The sequence below is a fragment of the Myxocyprinus asiaticus genome, chromosome 47 (assembly GCF_019703515.2).
Source record: "Myxocyprinus asiaticus isolate MX2 ecotype Aquarium Trade chromosome 47, UBuf_Myxa_2, whole genome shotgun sequence".
Lineage (NCBI taxonomy): Eukaryota > Metazoa > Chordata > Actinopteri > Cypriniformes > Catostomidae > Myxocyprinus > Myxocyprinus asiaticus.
Window position 1 is genome coordinate 7,520,862 of NC_059390.1, and position 21,286 is coordinate 7,542,147.

General features: G+C 38.1%; 2 protein-coding genes across 6 annotated transcripts in view; one reads left to right on the forward strand and one right to left on the reverse strand.

The window, feature by feature from the left end:
• The window catches only part of LOC127436661 (calcium/calmodulin-dependent protein kinase type 1D-like), a 70,915-nt gene extending 50,858 nt beyond the window's left edge, over positions 1-20,057 (forward strand). The window contains exons 4-11 of the mRNA XM_051690947.1: positions 2,146-2,284; positions 2,369-2,495; positions 5,020-5,095; positions 6,924-7,036; positions 7,707-7,785; positions 8,798-8,885; positions 10,515-10,779; positions 11,900-20,057. Of these exons, the coding sequence (XP_051546907.1) occupies positions 2,146-2,284; positions 2,369-2,495; positions 5,020-5,095; positions 6,924-7,036; positions 7,707-7,785; positions 8,798-8,885; positions 10,515-10,779; positions 11,900-12,024 (1,012 nt within the window). The 3' untranslated portion in view covers positions 12,025-20,057. The remainder of the gene's footprint in view (positions 1-2,145; positions 2,285-2,368; positions 2,496-5,019; positions 5,096-6,923; positions 7,037-7,706; positions 7,786-8,797; positions 8,886-10,514; positions 10,780-11,899) is intronic.
• Positions 1-21,286, reverse strand: part of LOC127436671 (coiled-coil domain-containing protein 3-like) — a 99,252-nt gene that overhangs the window by 64,103 nt on the left and 13,863 nt on the right. The window contains exon 4 of one of the 5 annotated variants that reach the window (XM_051690965.1): positions 1,525-2,190. The exons of the other annotated variants lie outside the window; for them this stretch is intronic. Coding sequence (XP_051546925.1) covers positions 2,142-2,190 — 49 coding nt within the window. The 3' untranslated portion in view covers positions 1,525-2,141. Of the gene's footprint in view, positions 1-1,524; positions 2,191-21,286 lie in introns of those variants that run through there. 5 annotated transcript variants of the gene reach the window in all.

Genomic DNA, 21,286 nt, shown 5'->3' on the forward strand with positions numbered 1-21,286 from the left:
ATATATATATATATATATATATATATATATATATATATATATATATATATATATATATATACAAATAAATAAAAAAAACAGTGTTAAATATAACACACTTTTCATTTTTGGGTGAACTATCATTTAAGAGTGTGTTTGATGGAAACAGAGAGCTCTGACACCAAACTGCCACTTCAATGAACTGAAATGTTTTTTAAATGCGGAAGAGAGGCGAGGTATATGAGAGAAGGGTTATAAGAAACAAACATTTATTTTCTGTCCTCATTTCGCCTCTGGAAACTTCATTAGAATTTGAATTCCAAAGTGTTAATTTGATAGTTGGCTCGTTTCCCCTGTTAATGGGTTGTGCTGGGTGAGTGAGTGTGTATGTGTGTGTTTGTGTGTTACAGAGAGAAACATGACGAACATTTTGGCATATGGCTTTGAGATGAATATTTAAAGAGAACCAATCTGCTTTCTGTATGCTCTACATAACAGATGCAGTTTAGAAACCCTTTTCATAATTCACACTACATGCATGTGTGTATTGAAGTGATTAAAGACACAGATATAAACTATTTTCTTCATGGAGGTTGGAGCCTAGTCCTCAGGCTTAGCTTTACCTAATAAGAATAAGAAAACGAAAGGATAGTTGGAGGGACAGTGAGTAGAAAAGTAAAGGGGACAAACCAATTTGCTGGGAAATCCAATTTGCTGTATTTCAAGCCTAGCGCTTTCCACACCCTCAATGGATCTTAGGCATTCTTATCCGTCAAATGCTATGTATAAGCTTTGTCTAGTCTCTGTAATCACCAAGGATGTCAAATATATCTGGGGAAAACTCTCTGTTAGCATTCTTATTCATCTCACTAATACGCTGATCTAATCAAAAAAAAATCCAACAATGCAAACAAAACCGCATTTACATGAGGTTTGAAATAACTGGGCTATTCTCAGGCATTGGCACAACATGTGTGCACACTGGATAAGCTGGATAAGCCATTAAAGGTGTTACCAGTTTGCACTCATGATTTTTGATATTGTTGTTTTGACATCAAAACAACAGTCATTGGTGAAAACATCTACTAAACAAACCTACTATATATATATGTTGCTTGCAAAAAATAAAAATAAAAAATAAAAAAAAATATTTCAAAATACACAACTAATTTTGAATGGCTGTCAATGGAAAAACATGCTTTTTGCCTGCATAATATGTGTGCAAAAGCTAGCCAGCCAAACCAAGAGCCCCGATCAGTGCCCTAAAGGGGTACAGAAACAGTTGGAAGAAATGTATGCAGTGAAATGTGTGCTATTCCAGAAGGGGTCACTATAATCTAAGCAGCAATTTAAAAACAGCATTTGCTTTACAGTTAATGTTTTCTGAAAATCTGCTCTCTCTGCAACAGTAGAATCTAGAACTGCACTAACGCTACTGACGCCAGTCGTGTCTTTGAGGTTAAATTTGCTTAATTGTGTAGAGCAGATTTTGAATTTGCATAGAAATGACAGACTAACGCAGGCATGTGATATCTAAAAGGCAAATGTAATTGAGTTCTTTGCTATGGTTTTATTGTGTGACATCATGGTCTCTGTGTTTTCACTGAAGAGATAAAGTCCTTTCCCTCTAAACTCAGATCAGTTCTGCAATGTGGTGGATTTTTCTTATCAGAGTCGACATGCAGCACCCCCTACATGGCAGTTCTGATAAATAACAGTCCTCAGTTTACATTAGGGATTGGCTTTTCATGTAATTTTGTAGTTGAGTACTCTAACATAAAAAAACACAAGTAATCGATTACTTGAAATTTCGAATTTAGGTTCAGCCTTTAACCTTTGAACCTGTTTTTCTTATTGAAAAAATGAGCATTATGAATAAACAACATCTAGATACAAATATGACAACTACAAAAAAACATTTGCACACACATAGAAACATACATTCCAAGTCTTCTGAAGCGATACGATCACTTTAAATAATGACATGCTTGTTTACACGCTACTCCAAAAATACTGTGGTACTACTATGATACATGTTCCAAAAAGCCACAGTTTTGCCATGATAAAGTCCCCTTTTATATAAGGTTCTTTTGGTACTTCTTCAGTAGTCTTCCTCTTAGTTCTTTTTAGTGGTTTCTCTCTTTCACTCTGTCTCTCCCTTTTCAGTGTATCTGGAGGTGAGTTGTTTGACCGGATTGTCGAGAAAGGTTTCTACACAGAAAAAGATGCCAGCACACTCATCAGACAAGTACTAGATGCTGTAAACTACCTCCACAGTATGGGCATCGTACACAGAGATCTCAAGGTGAGGAAACACACAGCATCTATGGTTATTTGTTTGGTTTGATATTTTTTTATATATTTTAATGTGTTTATTTTCTCTTCCCAGCCAGAGAATCTGCTCTATTTCAACCCTCAAGACGGCTCAAAGATCATGATCAGTGATTTTGGCCTGTCTAAGATGGAGGGCACCGGTGATGTCATGTCCACAGCCTGTGGAACACCAGGATATGTGGGTAAGAGAAACCTTAAAGGGGCCGTATTCTACAGTTTAAATATTCTACAAAGTCGTAATTTAGTTGCACTTCACCATTTTCCACCCTCTCTTTGACACTTAGAATTCAACAGACTTGCTACTGTAATTTCAAGGGGCCGTTCAGAGCCAACATGTTTTTGCGTCCGTCTGCACTGTTTTTTAATTGTTTTTCTATGTAAACATGCACTAGACAGACTTATTTGACCGCTTTGCCATGACTTGATGTTTTTATTTTCAGCCTCTTGTGCAGTAACAGTGTTTTCAGGATGTCATGTCAAAAACATTCTTCGAGACATCTGCATTCTGTTTCATTTGAGCTGTTTCATTAGCTTTTTTTAATGCAAGAACATGTTCAGTCTGAGCAGCCCAATACTCATAGTATAGGCATAGTTACTCCCCTTTTCTCCCCAGTTTGGAATGCCCAATTCCCAATGCGCTCTATGTCCTCATGGTGGCGTAGTGACTAGCCTCATTCCAGGTGTCAGAGGATGAATTTCAGTTGCCTCCGTGTCTGAGACCATCAATCTGCGCATCTTATCATGTGGCTTGTTGAGCGCGTTACCGCGAAGAAGTCGCGCGTGTGGAGGCCCACGCTATTCTCCACGGCATCCACGCACAACTCGCCACATGCCCCACCGAGAGCGAGAACCACACATTATAGCGACCACGAGGAGGTTACCCCATGTGACTGTACCCTCCCTAGCAACCAGGCCAATTTGGTTGCTTAGGAGACCTGGCTGGAGTCACTCAGCATGCCCTGGATTCGAACTCGCGACTCCAGGGGTGGTAGTCAGCGTCAATACTCGCTGAATTACCCAAGTCCCCTGTAGTTCACATTTTCATTTGTCAGGGAAGGTCAAATTCTGAATACTGAATAGGAGTTGTTATGTAAACGTGAGCCGTCATGTTTATATGCTTGTGGTTGTGATGTCAATAAGCATGACGATTTCTGAATGAGCCGTTTTTGCAGCTTTATTCCAGGAAATGGTCTTTATGGACTGGTATAGGCAGCTTTACATACTGTACAGTAGTCTAATATTTGGGGGTGTGTGTACATATGCTAAACTATGTAAATATATTGATGTAGATTTGAGCTATTAGAATGAGTGTGTGCAGTGTGTGGCGGTAAACTCTTTAGTGTGCGTATCTGCACTTGAAGCTTATTCTTATCACACACTGACAGAACTGCCCCAGAGTCGCCTGCTTTTCCATCCGATTAGAGCGACCACAACACAGCAACATGGATGTACGTGACGCCGCATGCCGAAGCCGACTACTCCCTCCAATAACAAACAAGCACATACAGTTTGGTTATAAGCATCCTTGAACTGGCAAACTTCTTATTAAATAAAGATTCTTAAAAAAAAAAAAACTTACATTTATTTGCTTTAATATTAAAATTAGAAACAAAAAATCCTTTTTGGAGCTTGACAGCCTCTGATCACAATATGCTTTAATTTTATGGGGGAAAAACAGAGTGAATGTCCTTCAGAACATCTTTTTTTGTGTTCAGTGGAAAGGTGGGTGACTACATGATGACAGAATTTTTGGTTGAACTATTCTTTTAATGTGGCAAGTAAGTGTTGGAGTGAACTGTGGCTTGAAGGTCATAATGTTTCTGTCATTTCTGATGGAAATGTGGGCACTTCATTTTATTTCAAAAGCATTTTGGAAAACTGTTTTTATAACCAACAAAATAGTGAAGCACTGCACACACACTCACAATAGCCACGTCTAGGATAAGCCCTAAACCACAGAATCAGAGCTTTTGTGTAGTGAGTGAAAGCTTGTTTCCTGAAGAGAGGAAAAATCTCTAGTCTGGAGGCAAAAAATGGACAGCATAATAGAATACATTTTGAAAGACTCAAGTCTGTTCTGTCCTCCACCTCCTGTTGAGAAAAACAGGATTATGTGTGTGAATGTGTGTATGTGTGTGTCTCCTAGATCTGAAATTGAGTGTCCTACATGTCTTCATGATCTCCATGGTTGTGTGTTATCCCCAACACACACTTACTTGTACATATATGTATATTCACATATAAAGAACTTGTAAACACTTGTTCTGTTTTTTGTAAACACTTTGTTCTGTGGTAATGACTCTATTGTGTGTTTAGTTAATAGACGTTTCAGTGTGAGTGTTTGGCTTTGTTCCGTGGATGATGAATTCCACTTAACACATCATACAAGTGATTTCAACAACCACAAGACTGCCATGTCAACATGTATGGCTCAACCAATGGTGTGAGTTTGGGGTGGGGCTTTGGCAACTTATTGGAAACCTCATTGAAAACCATTTTTGCAATTCCTTTTGATGATCCTAGTGGTGCAGAAATTGCACACATCACTTGACCATTTGAAAGTTATTGACAGATACTTGAGTTTAGGAGATCTGAAGAAGTCTTAAAGTTATTTTTTCACAAGAAACATGATATTAAATGTCAGCCAGGTAAAATATGATTTATTTGTGACTTTAATATCTGATCTGATGTGTGTTTATTTCTCAGCTCCAGAGGTTCTTGCTCAGAAGCCGTACAGTAAAGCTGTTGACTGCTGGTCTATCGGAGTCATTGCCTACATCTTGTAAGTACCTACAATGCTGAACTCTTTCTCTCTCATCAGCATTGTCATTTTATAAGCTGAGGAAAGTGACATAAAGTGACCCATCTCTCCGGATCAGCTACAGATGTAGCACCTCACTTTGTTATTTTTTTTAATTAGTCCACAGTATGTGTGAATGGTGAGCTTTTAAATTTGAGTGATGCACCAGAGTTTAAGAGGTTAACTGATGAAAGATTTCAACGGTACAGTGATGGTATCAGGTGGTAAGACCATGATATTTTGGTATATACCATGGTACTGAATGATTACTACATTCATATCATGGTATTTACATTGTACTCCAAATAAACCAGGCTATTACAATGTTAAATGCCCCAAAAATCATGGCAATACCGTGGTACTTTTTGCTAAACGGTACCTCCATTTCAGCCCTGTTTCTCCCTCTATCTGTATGTTTTCTTCTATTTTTCTGTGTCAAAATGTTCATAAGAATACTGAGAATGTGTCATAAAAGCTGTACGTTTCAAATGAGCTTTGGCCATCTGGGCATCTGTGTGTGTGTATTAGAGTTTTGTGAGTCTTGAGTGGAGGCAATTTAAGATAAAAACAAGTGCTTGCATCACCTGTTCATATCTTTTGTTACTGAAATTCTGTCTTTTTTTAATACTCCATTCTGATCACTCTGGTGACTGTGCCAACACAAACACTAAGACTGTCTGTCAACAAACTGGAGAAGTTCCCATCACTCCCACTCACACAGCTGACCCAATCCGATGGATTCATGTGTTTATGGCCGAGTTTGTTTATGGTTTCCATTCTCACTCAGACTACTATCTTCTGTGAACCCTTAACATCAACAAGAAATGGCATTCACAACCCTTTTATTTGCTTAAAGTTGTGTGTAATTTCTGCCCTACTAGTATCACCAAAGAGAATTGTCAGCTGAGCTATAGAAACAAAGCAATATAACATTGAAAAAGAAAGTCGAGGCAGAGTAAGTTACATTTAAAATAAAAAATTATTTGGAAAAACATGCAGCGATGAATTATGTACAATAAGAACAGGAATGTTTATTTTAAAAAGTAAATAGGCTCAATTTTCATTTAATGTTGACTTTAAGTTTGTACAATATACAATGAGTTTGTGTTTACCGATAGTCTGTGCCCACCTCCAACCCCAAGCCAATTGTCTGCTCAAAGTCAGATCTCATGGTTGGCTGGCCTCCTCTCAGGTGTGATTATTGCAATGACAACCACTCGAAACCATAGCTAATTCTCTTAACGTCTGATTAGCTAACCCAACACGAAGAGAGAAAAACACAAAGCTAATGGGGTCGAAATCAGGCTGATTTAAATAGCTTTGATGAGGGGCGGATGGACATTCCAAGAGATGTGTTTTGGAAATTTGATTTACGCAGCTCAGGTTTAATCATCTGTGGGCTTGGGCAATGGGCTTTATGGTCACTGCTATGCAAATACTTAAAGGAATGTTTACTGGTGAGTCAAGGTGTGCGACAATGTGTTTTTAGGGAATTACAGGTGACGAAGAGATAATCTGTGCTGTTAAATTTCAAATCTGTGTAATCTCTGAATAGCATTTAGATTACTTGTGTATAATGTTTGGTAGAGTTTACATCAGATAACAAGGTTGAGTGATCATTAAAAGTTAGACAGTGGTTACCTAAATTAATGAAAAACTTCATATATAGACATTTAGACTTGTGTTCGAGCTCCAGAAGATGAAAAACAACTATACTCTATATGCTAGATAAGCATGTTTTCAGAACTAAAACCAAACCAGAGTAAAGCAAAGTTTTCCTGACTTGACAAGCTCACATCTTCTCTTACAGACTGTGTGGTTACCCTCCATTTTACGACGAGAATGACTCCAAACTCTTTGAGCAGATCCTGAAAGCTGACTATGAGTTTGATGCGCCATACTGGGATGATATATCTGATTCAGGTAATGAGTGTGTGTGTGTGGTCAGTATTGGAGAAATTATATCAGATATTTTTTGTTTGTATGAGCTTGGGTGATGTTAAATTATATAGTTAGATATGAACCACATCATGATCACAAATGGTGTAATTTATAGATCTATAACATAATCTACACACACACTTATTCAACTAACTGCCCGTTAGAGTGGATAAATATAAGCATTATTTACAGGAAACTCTGAGTGCTCTCTTTGGCATCATCCAGTAAACACCATGGGCACATGGCAGATGTGTGTCTGGAGCTGTTTTTATGTCATTTCTCACCAGCATCATGACATTTTTCCAACCTTTGAATTAGTAAGAGTTAATCAATCCATACTTTTGTGTCTCCACTGATGTAGGCTACTTTAAGTACTCTATTGTAAATTTGGTCTCCCTAGAAGAATAAATGTGGCATGTTTAAATTTAGTATCATGAGACATAACTGATGATTGGTGATAATGGTGCAAATTCTCATTTGAAGCACTATTTAGCCTGTGAAAAAAAGAGCTTTTTTTATTCTCTGTTGCACAATTTTTGTCTTTAGTGCCCTAAAATGTCAAAACATATCTGTATCAGTGTTTTTCTCTTTAACAAGTTGCTGATTGTATGTTTCTCTTGTTTGTACTTTTTCTTTATGGTTTAACCTACAGCAAAAGACTTCATCAGTTGTCTGATGGAAAAGGACCCTGCTAAGCGATACACGTGTGATCAGGCCCTTCGACATCCCTGGTGAGTCCAGTACTGCCCTGATCCTCGAGTACCCTTGAATTCTGTGTTGTACAGGTTTGTTCTTTAGATCTGTAAATATTGAGACACATTACTGAGAGAGGTTTGGATGCTAGTCTTTTCCAATACCCTAACCATATTTCACAAAATCTTATTCTTAAAAAAGAACCTAAGATAAAGCAATAAGCCATGAGAGGCTGTTAATCTTACACACAGACTTAACTGGCTTATTTTATAAAGCAGCAGGAGCAATATTATAAAAGACATACAAATACATTGTAATTACATTTATTATTAATAATATTTACAAAAGAATTATCTGGTCCAGTAATATAGTTAATTAGCCTAACTGCAGTTTATATTGTAGATACAGTATATTCATGTAGCACATTAATATAGAATTAAATTGATGTGTTATTCATTTCATAAAGATTGTTTTCTAACAGCTACAAGTTGCACTTCGGAAATTGCTGTACTTTGTGTTTTATTTTTATTAAAAAAAGACACTTAAGCTGTGCCAGAACAATTAAACCCCAACCTCATAAACAGCACTTAGAGAATGAGTTTTATTGCATGTTATTAGTGCAATGATTTGTTCGTTTTAGAATGAGACGCTATCTGCGTCAATCATTGATTGCGTGTATGTTATGAGTATCAGTTTGAATTTGGTCTCTCTATTATCGTGTGCCAAGATCCCTCTCAATGACAGGAAAAAAGCTATTGAATAAATGCAAGCCAATTATGACTCTCTGCCTTAATCCCGCATTACGTATTCCAAAGCACTAATTGGCAATTAGCACATCCCCTTCAGACACCTTAAACAAGCTTTTACCAAACAATGGAGTCTGAAAAATGGGAGAACAGAAGAGGATAGAAAACCATAGGGAGTTTACACACTTTGCAGTAAATCAAAGTGCTCCTTGAGAAAAGAGGATAGGAGACGTCATTGTAGGTGAAGAGCTGCTAGATTTTAATTCTAACTAACAAGTTTTGATTTTGTCACTGTGCTCTCCAGGATCGCAGGGGACACAGCGCTCTGCAAGAACATCCACGAGTCTGTCAGTCGACAAATACGCAAAAACTTTGCAAAAAGCAAGTGGAGGGTGAGTTCTTAGTGACTTTGTGAACAAAGCCAGACACATACTTTACGCAAGTACGCAAACGGGTAGTTGAACTGAAATTTCAAGTCTGTACACTGCAAGTCCTCCAGTATGACGTTATAATTAATCTTCAAAATGTATTATTTAATATTATAAAAAATTTTGTATAATCATGCATTGGTATGAGCTCATATTAAGTGAGAGACTGCATAGAATATTTGTACTTTTAAAATTTAAGAACTGGTCACCAGTTACAGGGCCTAAGATACAGTATGCATTTTCGCTTCTGTCCTTATTGTTACCTAAAGGCACGGTCACATTTACCTTCGCACTGCAAAATTCCACATGCGAAATACAGTCAACTCAATGGGAATCCGCGCGATCGTGAATTTTGCGCAATGGATTTACAGGGATTTACAGTGGCGAAGGATTTCCCCTCACAGGTTTCACATGGAGTTCAAGTTTGGTGAACTTTGACAGGCGAATTCGCCATGTTGGCCAATAGGATGTTGCTTGGTTTGGCAGTGACCAGTGGGGGTGGTACTTCATACACAGCTGCACTGGATATTTACAGTGGACAAGGAAATAATTTTAGCTGACAGTTCTTTTTACTTTATTCTCCCAGAGTATAAAGTACAGCATTAAAAAGAGGCTGTTTGGGGGCCTGGGTAGCTCAGTGGTAAAGACGCTGGCTACCAGCCCTGGAGTTCGCTAGTTCAAATCCCAGGGCGTGCTGAGTGACTCCAGCCAGGTCTCCTAAGCAACCAAATTGGCCCGGTTGCTAGGGAGGGTAGAGTCACATGGGGTAACCTCCTCGTGGTCGCTTTAATGTGGTTCGTTTCGGTGGGGCGTGTGGTGAGTTGAGCACAGATGCTGCGGTGGATGTCTCCGTGGCAACGCGCTCAAGAAGCCACGTGATAAGATGCACGGGTTGATGGTCTCAGATGCGGAGGCAACTGGGATTCGTCCTCCGCCACCTGGATTGAGGCAAATCACTACGTGAACATGAGGACTTAAAAATTGCACTGGGAATTGGGCATTCCAAATTGGTTGAAAAAGGGGAAAAATCCAACAACAACAAACCAGAAAAAGAGGCCATTTGGCAATACATTTTTTTGCAGGTTTCACTCGCGCTCAACATCCACCCACGCCTTCTCCGCCTGCAAATTTTCGCTGTGCAAAGGTAAATGTGACCACGACTTTAGGCTATAACAAACCCTAATACTCAAGGGGGCGATTGAGTAACCATCAAATGTCTGTGCCAACCAATTGCATATTTATTCAGGTAGCAAGCTATTACATATACACTTCTGCAAGATTCTCTTTAAGCTGATGCTCTGCCATGACAGTACTTGACCAAAAAGAGAAAACTAACAGTAGAAAAAATGTTTATGCTAATGCTCGCTATGGTACCCTTGGAGCAACACGGAGAATACTACCCAAACTTGTGGTCCATTATGAATTGCAGTCTGACACATTTCAGAACCCGTCAATGCACAAAATCAAGCTTGAGTAGCTAGTGTTTGCATAGCTAGTGTTTACATTCACGCAATTGCGTAGAGTATATTTCGAGCCTATTTGAGAATTGTATGTCCTTTCACTTCAATGACTTGTGGTCTGTCTGTGTAACAGCAAGCCTTCAACGCTACGGCTGTGGTTCGCCACATGAGGAGACTGCAGCTGGGTAGTAGCATGGGGAGCAGCATGGATGCATCTAGCACCAACAACCGCATACTGAACGCAAACCAGACTTCTAACCTACCGCCGATCCAAACATCAAACCAAACACCAAATGTGACCGCATCGCTTAGCCAAAACCACAAACCTGCTCAGAACGCAAATACAGTGCTTATTAACGACATGGCAACAGGCACCAACTCTATAGCATGCAAAGACTGTAAGTGACGTTCAGTGTTTTGAGTGTTGTTCTAACTCATAAGTTTTAAAATTGTATCACATTTTCCATTACTTTTTCAGGCCTGGAAATAACAATCTTCAAGGTTTTTATTGACCGTGGGAACCCTGTAAATAGAATTTAAATTACTACATTGTATTGTAGCTGAAAGAATGACCAAAGTATGCCATAATGATTCAAGACCCCATGAAATATCTTGACAACCACAGTTTACTTTCCACATATTTCCTATTCCTTATCAATTCCTATTTCTTCTATTAATATTCAACTTTGAATGCGCCAGTTATTGCAAGAAGAGTGATCAATATTTTGCTCTTTTTTTCTGAAAGATAAAGACTATACATTTTGAATTTCTATATAATATTAGCTTGGTTTCCATTTGTGTATTACAATGCAAATTTTAGGGTGTTGGATAAAAATGCTGAAAAAAAAAGATGTGAATAATATCTCCAAAATGCACATAAAAAATGCATTTCTAGCTTGAGGTGAATACAATTTTTTTCCCCATAAGAAGATATGTGCATAAATTATGGATAGAATTTCTATAGGAATACATATGTGCATAAAAAAAAAGTAATGTAAATTTGCCTCAACAAGCCTTGTGAATACAATACATAATTCGCTCAGAGAACAAAATCAGTATCATCAAATAGCCTCTCATATGTTGCTCTGGTCATTAAAAAATGCCAGAGCCAAAATCTGTCATCAAAATGTTTGAATACAATAACCTCCCAGAACTGCCTGGCACGCTTTCGCTCCCAAACATAAGGCATCTGCCAAATATGAGTTTTGTGAAAGCATTTTGCCTGTGTGCTATAAACTGCAAGTAATTTATTACATTGAACAAAAGGGCCACAGTGGCTTTCCCAATGGCTTTAACTTCCATCTCTTGAACACATGGGATGGAAACGCAGCTTTATTTGCAAATAGTTTTTACAATATTCAGATATTTCCAAATTAAATTTTGAGCTTACATGGAAACATGACTATTGTAAACTAAAAAGAATACACTAGCGTATAGATGGCTTAACAGACCAACAAAACCTTATGAATGAACAACCAGTAACCAGTGAATGATATTGCACTTCATTTGTTTCTGTAGGTACTGCCCCTCCCCACACTTCCTGTTCTCTGGCATTAACCTCTACTGTTTCAGGGGTGGAGCCCTGCAGGCCTCTTCCTCCTTCGGTTGCGTCGGTGAGCACAGTGTTAACTGGGACCAAGTGACGCCAGGTTCTGCGGGGAGAGAGCTGGGAGGCCACCGCCCTGTAAGCCCCACCCCTCAGCCCTCTCCCCGCCCTGCCATCGAAGAAAGGCAGAGGACTGACCCATCGCCATAGCAACCACCAAGAGGCTAAAAAACTGCACGCATCTAATGCACTCCACAATCTGACCTGCCATTTAACCTCCAGGCCACTAGAGGGTGCAATGCATGCAGCGGCAGAAGAATTTAAGCAGAAGGCTTCCATTTTGAGAAGTGAATTCATGCGGCTGGACAGAACTGTGACATCTTTGCTATGAATGTGCTATGATCCTCGCCAGCCATGTTACTTTTCGGAAAAACAAATGAGTTGTAAAACTGCAGAGGTTTCATTCCGAAAGTGTGTGCATGAATGTGTCCGCCCTTATAAGAGGGTGGCACCAATGTAAAACAATTCTTACTATATCTTAACACTTCTAGCTCTTCCCTCTATCTCTCCGCCCTGATTTCCCTGTTTACTTTATTTATCTGCTCGCGATTTTATTGTAATTATTGTTAGCTACAACCATTACTGATCTTTAGAGTTTTTTCACAGATTCGTCATGGTGACCTGCAGAAGTGTTTTTAAAATAATGTTAGACTTTTTTGCGACATTTGCTTAGTTGAGACTTTAATTGTTCACACATAGGCTGCAAGAAAGAACGATTAACTTGAATTACTGTAAAATTACAGTTTATACTCGCGTATGGATGGGAGATTAATGGTTTGAGCTCTTTCGATTGGATTTAATCATGAATTTTAAGATATCTGTTAAAACATGCAACATGTTTGATTGTTATCTTACTATACTGGACTTTAAACACAGGGACAGGCTGGAGCAAATGCAGTTTGATGAAGCTTGTTCCTGCTATTGTCTGCTTCAAATGTGACTTTGAATTCCACATACAGTCACAGTCAGTGTTGGATTACGGAATATAGTACAACTGTTAATACTCAACGCAAACACACACACAAATCTCCCAAAAAGCCACGTCAGCGTCTTTCTACGCCCAGTGTACGAGTTCTCAGGGAATTCCGCAGCTGCACTGGGCACCATAGTGATGGTATTTATAGTAACGCCCCCATGGTTCAAGATTGTCTCATCCAGCCAAGATAATGTGAAGACTGTGGATAAGGATGATCGACAACTGTTTAAATTTGCCACAGCATTCTCATAACGATTGTAAGACAATTTGACCTGGTGGATAAACTGATATGTTATGCTGCATTCCCATCATGTCAGAATTACCGTAATTAGTTTTCAACATCAAAATTGTTCGACTTTTATTTTATTTTATAAAAGCTCCACTTGATTATTGTCACTTCATGTGAAAACAACCAAAATGCTGATGTGTCATTTTCAGAATTGGGTATAATCTGATTACAAAGTAATTAGTTACTTTAATCAAATTACTATTTGACAAAAAGTAGTGTAACATTACATTTTAAATTCAGATTACAATCTGAATCTTGTAATTAGATTGCAGTTACTGACTTTCAATTGATTTAAGTACTTTTAAGAACATTACTAGGGTGAAACATCTGGTGCTGAGTATATGACTTCAGTGCAAAAATGTATGAGGAGGAAATATAGACATTATTTTGAATTCATTGAGCGGAAAAGTATTTTAGAAAGTAACTTAAAAGTAAAGTAATTAGTAATGTGATTAATTTTTCAAAGAAGTAAATAGGTTAACATTTTTAGAGAAGTAATTAGTCATTTGAAGTGGAGTACTTTTTTGAGTAACTTACAAAACACTGGTCCTTTTTTCGATGTTAAAATACTTCTATCCCATTATTTTTGCAGTTCTGTTTGGTGATGATAGTGGTGGAGTAAATGATCCCCCTTTAAAGATATTTAGGTAGTTACCTCTACATTTTCTGTTTAATATGTCATATTATTACAGCCAATGTTACATGGTGCACTTTGTTCTTCAAGATATTGCAAAAGAATAAAGGGGTGAATTAATGTAGTGATTAAGCAGTTTGCTGTCATCAACAGCAAAGCCACTTGTGGATCCAATTAGCATTACGTGTTTTGCCATAGAAATTAATTTCTGAGTCGGTGGAAGTAAACAACTCTTAATTCTTAAAAACAATTCGTAATTCATAATTACGGTCATTCCGACACGAATGCAGTACAAATATAAGAACTTTTCCAGTATAACTCAAAGTGGCTGAATTTAAAGCATTGGTTTAAGGGCTACTGTAAGTTAAGGTTTATCCACTTCCTTATAGATGGGTGACTGGTCTCATGTCCCCGGATGGCTCTCATATCATGTGGTCATTTTGAAAGTGACTTATGTCTTCTTTGCCCTTTATGCTTTGTTAATATCACAGGAAGAAAACGTATCTGCAGACACGGGTTTTGGAGTATGTGACATTTTCCAAAGTGCCATCGAATATCTTCACACATTTTTCATCAGTTTCATCTTGAATATTTGTTTCAGTGTAGGCAAAAACGTGATGGTTTTTCAGCAGCTCATTAACATGTGAGGTTAAAGCTAATGGATTTGTTTTTCAGTCAGGTCATGCATGTACCGTTTTGTCTTCGTTTTCACACCCGAGAGGAGTTTGTAATCTCTGATATACTCTGCAAAGCATTTCAGAAAATCACTGGGACAAGATTTGTTTTGTACGTTACAAAATATGCTTTGTTTGAGGTTGTGCTAAGAATACTGCACATTTCTGTTAATACATGTTGAGTCAGTGTAAGCATGAGGCATTTGTAAAGTGAAAATTGTTTAAAGAAATACAAGTTCATATCCATCGATAGTATCTGTGACATACTGTTGATTACCAGAAAAAATGATTTCAACTTGTCCCTCAGTTTGTAAAGATAAACATAAATCATGTTCATTTCCTATGTCGTCTAAAAGAAAAGGCATTCACAAGAGTTTCAAACCATAAGTGTGGAGCTTGTATTTTAAGCACTTAAGGGCCCGTTCACATTGAACACATTTTTGTGTCTGTCTGGGCTGTTTTTTAATTGTTTTTTCTGTGGAAACATCCACTAAACTGACATCATTGACAGTTGCGCTGCGTCTTATTTAGCATCATTTGCGGTAATGAGAATATATAGTGCCAGAGCAGGTCATATAGACACAACTACAACATATTTGATAATAAAAAGTGAGATGGAAAGTGTCTAGGCAGTTCAACAGCTTTGCAATATAGAGAAATGTCTTGATGGATATCAAAGTTTTTAATTCTATTTTCCAAATAGTGATGTTTGGAATGTCAAATAAATTATTTTTATTTACTATTTTCTATTGGATCTTGGGTACAACATACATTATTTAAAATATATTTTTTAATTATTTATACTAGATTCAGTAGTTCTAATTTTGAAGCTGGACGACAATGTTAACACAATGTTAAAGTCTTGTGGTTATACTTTTAAAATAGCATGTATTCTAACCTTTATTCCAGTGCAATACCTTGCCTCAAAGCCTTCCATTGTAAGTTACAAACTGAGAAACGAGTTAAAATTATTTTTGTTGTAATTAACATGACACAGATGTTAATAGAACTTAACTTTTATTAAATCTGGAACATTGCAAGTCTTTTTTGCTCAGTGTTTATGTACTCCATTTTTGTTAGTGTCACCTTCTTCTGTGTGTATCTATAGAAGTATTTTGCAGGAAATTGGTCTGAGATGCTGGTTTAGAACTTTGTGCAGAAAATGTGTAAAACCAATAGGTGGGGAATGTTTACTGCCAAGCCAAACACACCACAAATGTGTTCAAATTAATAATAACAATGACATACTGTAGCCTATATATATACAGTTGTGCTCAAAAGTTTGCATACCCTTGGAGAATTGGTAATATATGTACCATTTTTTAAGAAAACATGAGTGAGCAGGCAAAACACATTTCTTTTATTTCTTATGGGATTCATATTCAACTGTAGGTTATAACAGAATGGCACAATTATAAAACAAAACATGGCAACAAAGAATAAAATGAAAAGTCTGCATACCCTTAGTTCTTAATACTGTGTAATGCCCCCTTAAGCATCAATGACAGTGTGCAGTCTTTTGTAATAGTTGTCTATGAGGCTCCAAATTCTTGCAGGTGGTATAGCTGCCCATTTGTCTTGGCAAAATGCCTCCAAGTCATGCAAAGTCTTTGGTTGTCTTGCATGAACCGCACGTTTGAGATCTCCCCAGAGTGGCTCGATGATATTAACCTTTTTCTGCTGTAACCACTGGAGGGTCAACTTGGCCTTGTGCTTAGGGTCATTATCGTGCTGGAAAGTCCAAGAGCATCCCATGCGCAGCTTTCGTGCAGAAGAATGCAAATTGTCTGCCAGTATTTTCTGATAACATGCTGCATTCATCTTGCCATCAATTTTCACAAGATTCTCTGTGCCTTTAGAGCTCACACACCCCCAAAACATTAGTGAGCCACCACCATGCTTCACAGTGGGGTTGGTATTCTTTTCACTATAGGCCTTGTTGACCCCTCTCCAAACATAGCGCTTATGGTTGTGACCATAAAGCTCTATTTTGGTCTCGTCACTCCAAATTACAGTGTGCCAGAAGCTGTGAGGCGTGTCAAGGTGTTGTCAGGCATATTGTAACCGGGCTTTTTTGTGGCATTGGTGCAGTAAAGGCTTCTTTCTGGCAACTCGACCATGCAGCTCATTTTTGTTCAAGTATCGTCGTATTGTGCTCCTTGAAACAACCACAACGTCTTTTTCCAGAGCAGCCTGTATTTCTCCTGAGGTTACCTGTGGGTTTTTCTTTGTATCCCTAACAATTCTTCTGGCAGTTGTGGCTGAAATCTTTCTTGGTCTATCTGACCTTGGCTTGGTATCAAGAGATCCCTGAATTTTCCACTTCTTAATAAGTGATTGAACAGTACTGACTGGCATTTTCAAGGCTTTGGATATCTTTTTATATCCTTTTCCATCTTTATAAAGTTCCATTACCTTGTTACGCAGGTCTTTTGACAGTTCTTTTCTGCTCCCCATGGCTCAGTATCTAGCCTGCTCAGTGCATCCACGTGAGAGCTAACAAACTCATTGACTATTTATACACAGGCACTAATTGCAATTTAAAAAGCCACAGGTGTGGGAAATTAACCTTTAATTGCTATTTAAACCTGTGTGTGTCACCTTGTGTGTCTGTAACAAGGCCAAACATTCAAGGGTATGTAAACTTTTGATCAGGGCCATTTGGGTGATTTCTGTTATCATTATGATTTAAAAAGGAGCCAAACAACTATGTGATAATAAATGGCTTCATATGATCACTATCCTTAAATAAAAGACAGTTTTTTTGCATGATCAGTTATATTTTCAAAATCAATGCCAAAATTTCACAATTTCTGCCAGGGTATGTAAACTTTTGAGCACAACTGTGTGTGTGTGTGTATATACACTATATTGCCAAAAGTATTCGCTCACCTGCCTTTAGACACATATGAACTTAAGTGACATCCCATTCTTAATCCATAGGGTTTAATATGATGTCAGCCCACCCTTTGCAGCTATAACAGCTTCAACTTTTGTGGGAAGGCTTTCCACAAGGTTTAGGAGTGTGTTTATGGGAATTTTTGACCATTCTTCCAGAAGCGCATTTGTGAGGTCAGACACTGATGTTGGACGAGAAGGCCTGGTTCGCAGTCTTTGCTCTAATTCATCCCAAAGGTGCTCTATCGGGTTGAGGTCAGGACTCTGTGCAGGCCAGTCAAGTTCTTCCACACCAAACTCGCTCATCCATGTCTTTATGGACCTTTCTTTGTGCACTGGTGCGCAGTCATGTTGGAACAGGAAGGGGCCATCCCCAAACTGTTCCCACAAAGTTGGGAGCATGGAATTGTCCAAAATCTCTTGGTATGCTGAAGCATTCAGAGTTCCTTTCACTGGAACTAAGGGGCCAAGCCCAGCTCCTGAAAAACAACCCCACACCATAATCCCCCTCCACCAAACTTCACAGTTGGCACAATGCAGTCAAACAAGTACTGTTCTCCTGGCAACCGCCAAAACCAGACTCGTCCATCAGATTGCCAGATGGAGAAGCGTGATTTGTCACTCCAGAGAATGCGTCTCCACTGCTCTAGAGTCCAGTGGCGGCGTGCTTTACACCACTGCATCCAACGCTTTGCATTGCACTTGGTGATGTATGGCTTGGATGCAGCTGCTCGGCCATGGAAACCCATTCCATGAAGCTCTCTACGCACTGTTCTTGAGCTAATCTGAAGGCCACATGAACTTTGGAGGTCTGTAGCGACTGACTCTGCAGAAAGTTGGCGACATCTGCGCACTATGCGCCTCAGCATCCGCTGACCCCGCTCTGTCATTTTACGTGGCCTACCACTTCGTGGCTGAGTTGCTGTCATTCCCAATCGCTTCCACTTTGTTATAATACCACTGAAAGTTGACTGTGGAATATTTAGTAGCGAGGAAATTTCATGACTGGACTTGTTGCACAGGTGGCATCCTATCACAGTACCATGCTGGAATTCACTGAGCTCCTGAGAGCGGCCCATTCTTTCACAAATGTTTGTAGAAGCAGTCTGCATGCCTAGGTGCTTCATTTTATACACCTGTGGCCATGGAAGTGATTGGAACACCTGAATTCAATTATTTGGATGGGTGAGCGAATACTTTTGGCAATATAGTGTATATATATATATATATATATATATATATATATAAATACAGTATACACACATTTGCATTATTAAATCAATTAAAATGCATAATAAAGTACAGTATACACTAAATACATGCACACATGTGCCATGGCTTACACATTCTGACCAATCGGTGACTACAGTGCTGGACAGGATGTAAAACAAGGGTGAATCTGTATTAGCTCTCTTTTTTGTTGACTTAGATTCAAGTTTCATTGTTGTCTATCTGTGTCCAGAGCAATCACTCTGTTTGTCCAAAGGCTTTGTAAATAGACTGTGATTGTGACGTGTCTACCATGTTGTTCCTGAGGAGATGATCTGTCTATGTTTGTGTGTCTGTGGTCTCCCGATCAGTCTTGTCTTTCACCTTGTTCTCTAAATGACACTGCCTTTCTCTGGAGCACTGCTACAGTTATCGGGCACATACCTGACTGTAATACACACCTGGTGTTTTGTGAATTCACTTTGATAACACACCTATATATATGATTGGCTGCTCGTTCCTCGCAACAATGTGTGTCTCACTCAGTGTTGTATGTTTCAAGAAAATCATGTTTCTATTGTACAAATTTCACAAAAACAACATCTCTGTTCAAGATCTACAGTGAATATTTAATGATGTTCGGTTGTGATGCACCTCTCCGGTGCAAACCTTTCCCGATTCTCTGTTTTGGTACCAACTCAGGCGTCACTTTTGCCTCTTATGATAAAAAGCTGTGACTGACATGTGTCTGTGCTACCCAGTGACTGTGCAGTTTTTAAAACTCGTCCCTTGAATGTTGACTTGTTTGCGAATAACCGCAAAGCATCACTAGAGATAGAAAACACCTATAAGAAACTTGCAACTGTATTGAATGATTTTATAAACAATTGCAAGCATGTTAAATGCGCTTTCTGATTCAACAACTTGTTTGCGTATTTTCAGAAGTCCACACCGTGTAACTATATGTATGAAGAAATATGTCTCTATATATATATATATATATATATATATATATATATATATATATATAAATATATATATAATTATGTTTAAAAAATGCAACTATGACAATGCAGGCCTTGTGATCTCTGCATCGCTGTCACAACCCTGTCCGATATAAAAGTTGCCCAGTGAAATGTTAATTATATACTCATATGCATGTGACAATGATAATCCATATTTTGGGAGTGGCATACGAATACTAACTTTACTGTGACGTGAATCTTCTGTTGATACGGGGCTTGTATATCCAATGCCTTTGACAATCATCTGCACATATCAAGAGTTTATATTCCATGCTGTAAAGCAATTGGGAATGAATGATTATTTTATTTTTTTTCTCCTTTCTTTCTTTTAACTTTTTCCTTAAATAAATCCTGTATGATCATGATGTGTCTTTCTGGCTCAGTAAGCTTAAAAGACTTACAAATTACAACTGCATTATCTTCAGAGCCAATAACAGCGAGACTATTGGAGAGTATAAGCCAATATTGCTTTGTATAGTATTTATTTGTACGAGCACACACAGCCTAACCCACCATGACTGCATGCACAAACCTCCCTAATCATTTCATATCAGCAAAACCGTATCAAAAATGTCTACATATTTGGGCTATAGTGCATTTAATCTCACACAACTCACATGACAGTAACAAAACCAAGCATATGAAAGGTACTAAAATACTGTCCCAATAAAATGAACAGTGATACTAAATTAATATTAAATGAACAGTGCTTTGACTACAGCCAATCAACAATGCATTAGAATTAAATTTGATTGATCACCAATGAAGCCCACTTGGATTTGCATGACAGTCTTTCATTTATGCAAACCTGTCATGGGTTTTTCAGTGCACATGTACATCTGCTAGTCCATGTAGGAACTCATTTTCAATTAAAAGCATGGAAAGGGAGGTTATTTGCACTCAGCAGCCATCTTGGCAATGCCATTAGTAATTATTTACTAGTCATGCAACTACAGCTTCTATCTACCTAAGTGGAGAAAAACTGACATTTCAATTTTTCAATTCAATTATTGATTCTTTAATTCAAATCAGCCTAAAAGCTGTTTTTTTTTTGTTTTGTTTTTTTGTTTTCAGGTTGGTCCAGCAAATGTGCATCCACATTTTAGAGCAAACACCAGGTGAAGTATTTAAAAAGGCATCCCTTCAAATCATCAGCTCCTGCTATCAACCTCATGTCTCTCTGTTCCTGATATCTTATCACATCTACAGCTCAAACACTTTGATGATAGACTCAGACTGTTTATAGAGGATAAACTTCAGCCACATATGTTTTTTAGAGGGATCAGCTGCGGTTAATGTTTACGAGATCACTGGATAATGTTTGTTTGGATTGGAGAAGTGTTAGGAATGAGATTGAACCATCTAGAATTTGGATTAGATCTTTAATTTTGCATCATCCGCACACTGATACACTGTTGTGTTAATGTTTTGTGTAACAGCAGTTGAACAGCAGTCCTGCAGAGTTCATTGTTAGTTCACAATGAGTAATTATAGTTGATTTAGAAAGACTACAGCTTTCTAAAATTGAATGAATTTGTGAAATCAAAGCAACCATGTCTTTAATGTGTATTCAAAAGAAAAGATACACGTCTGA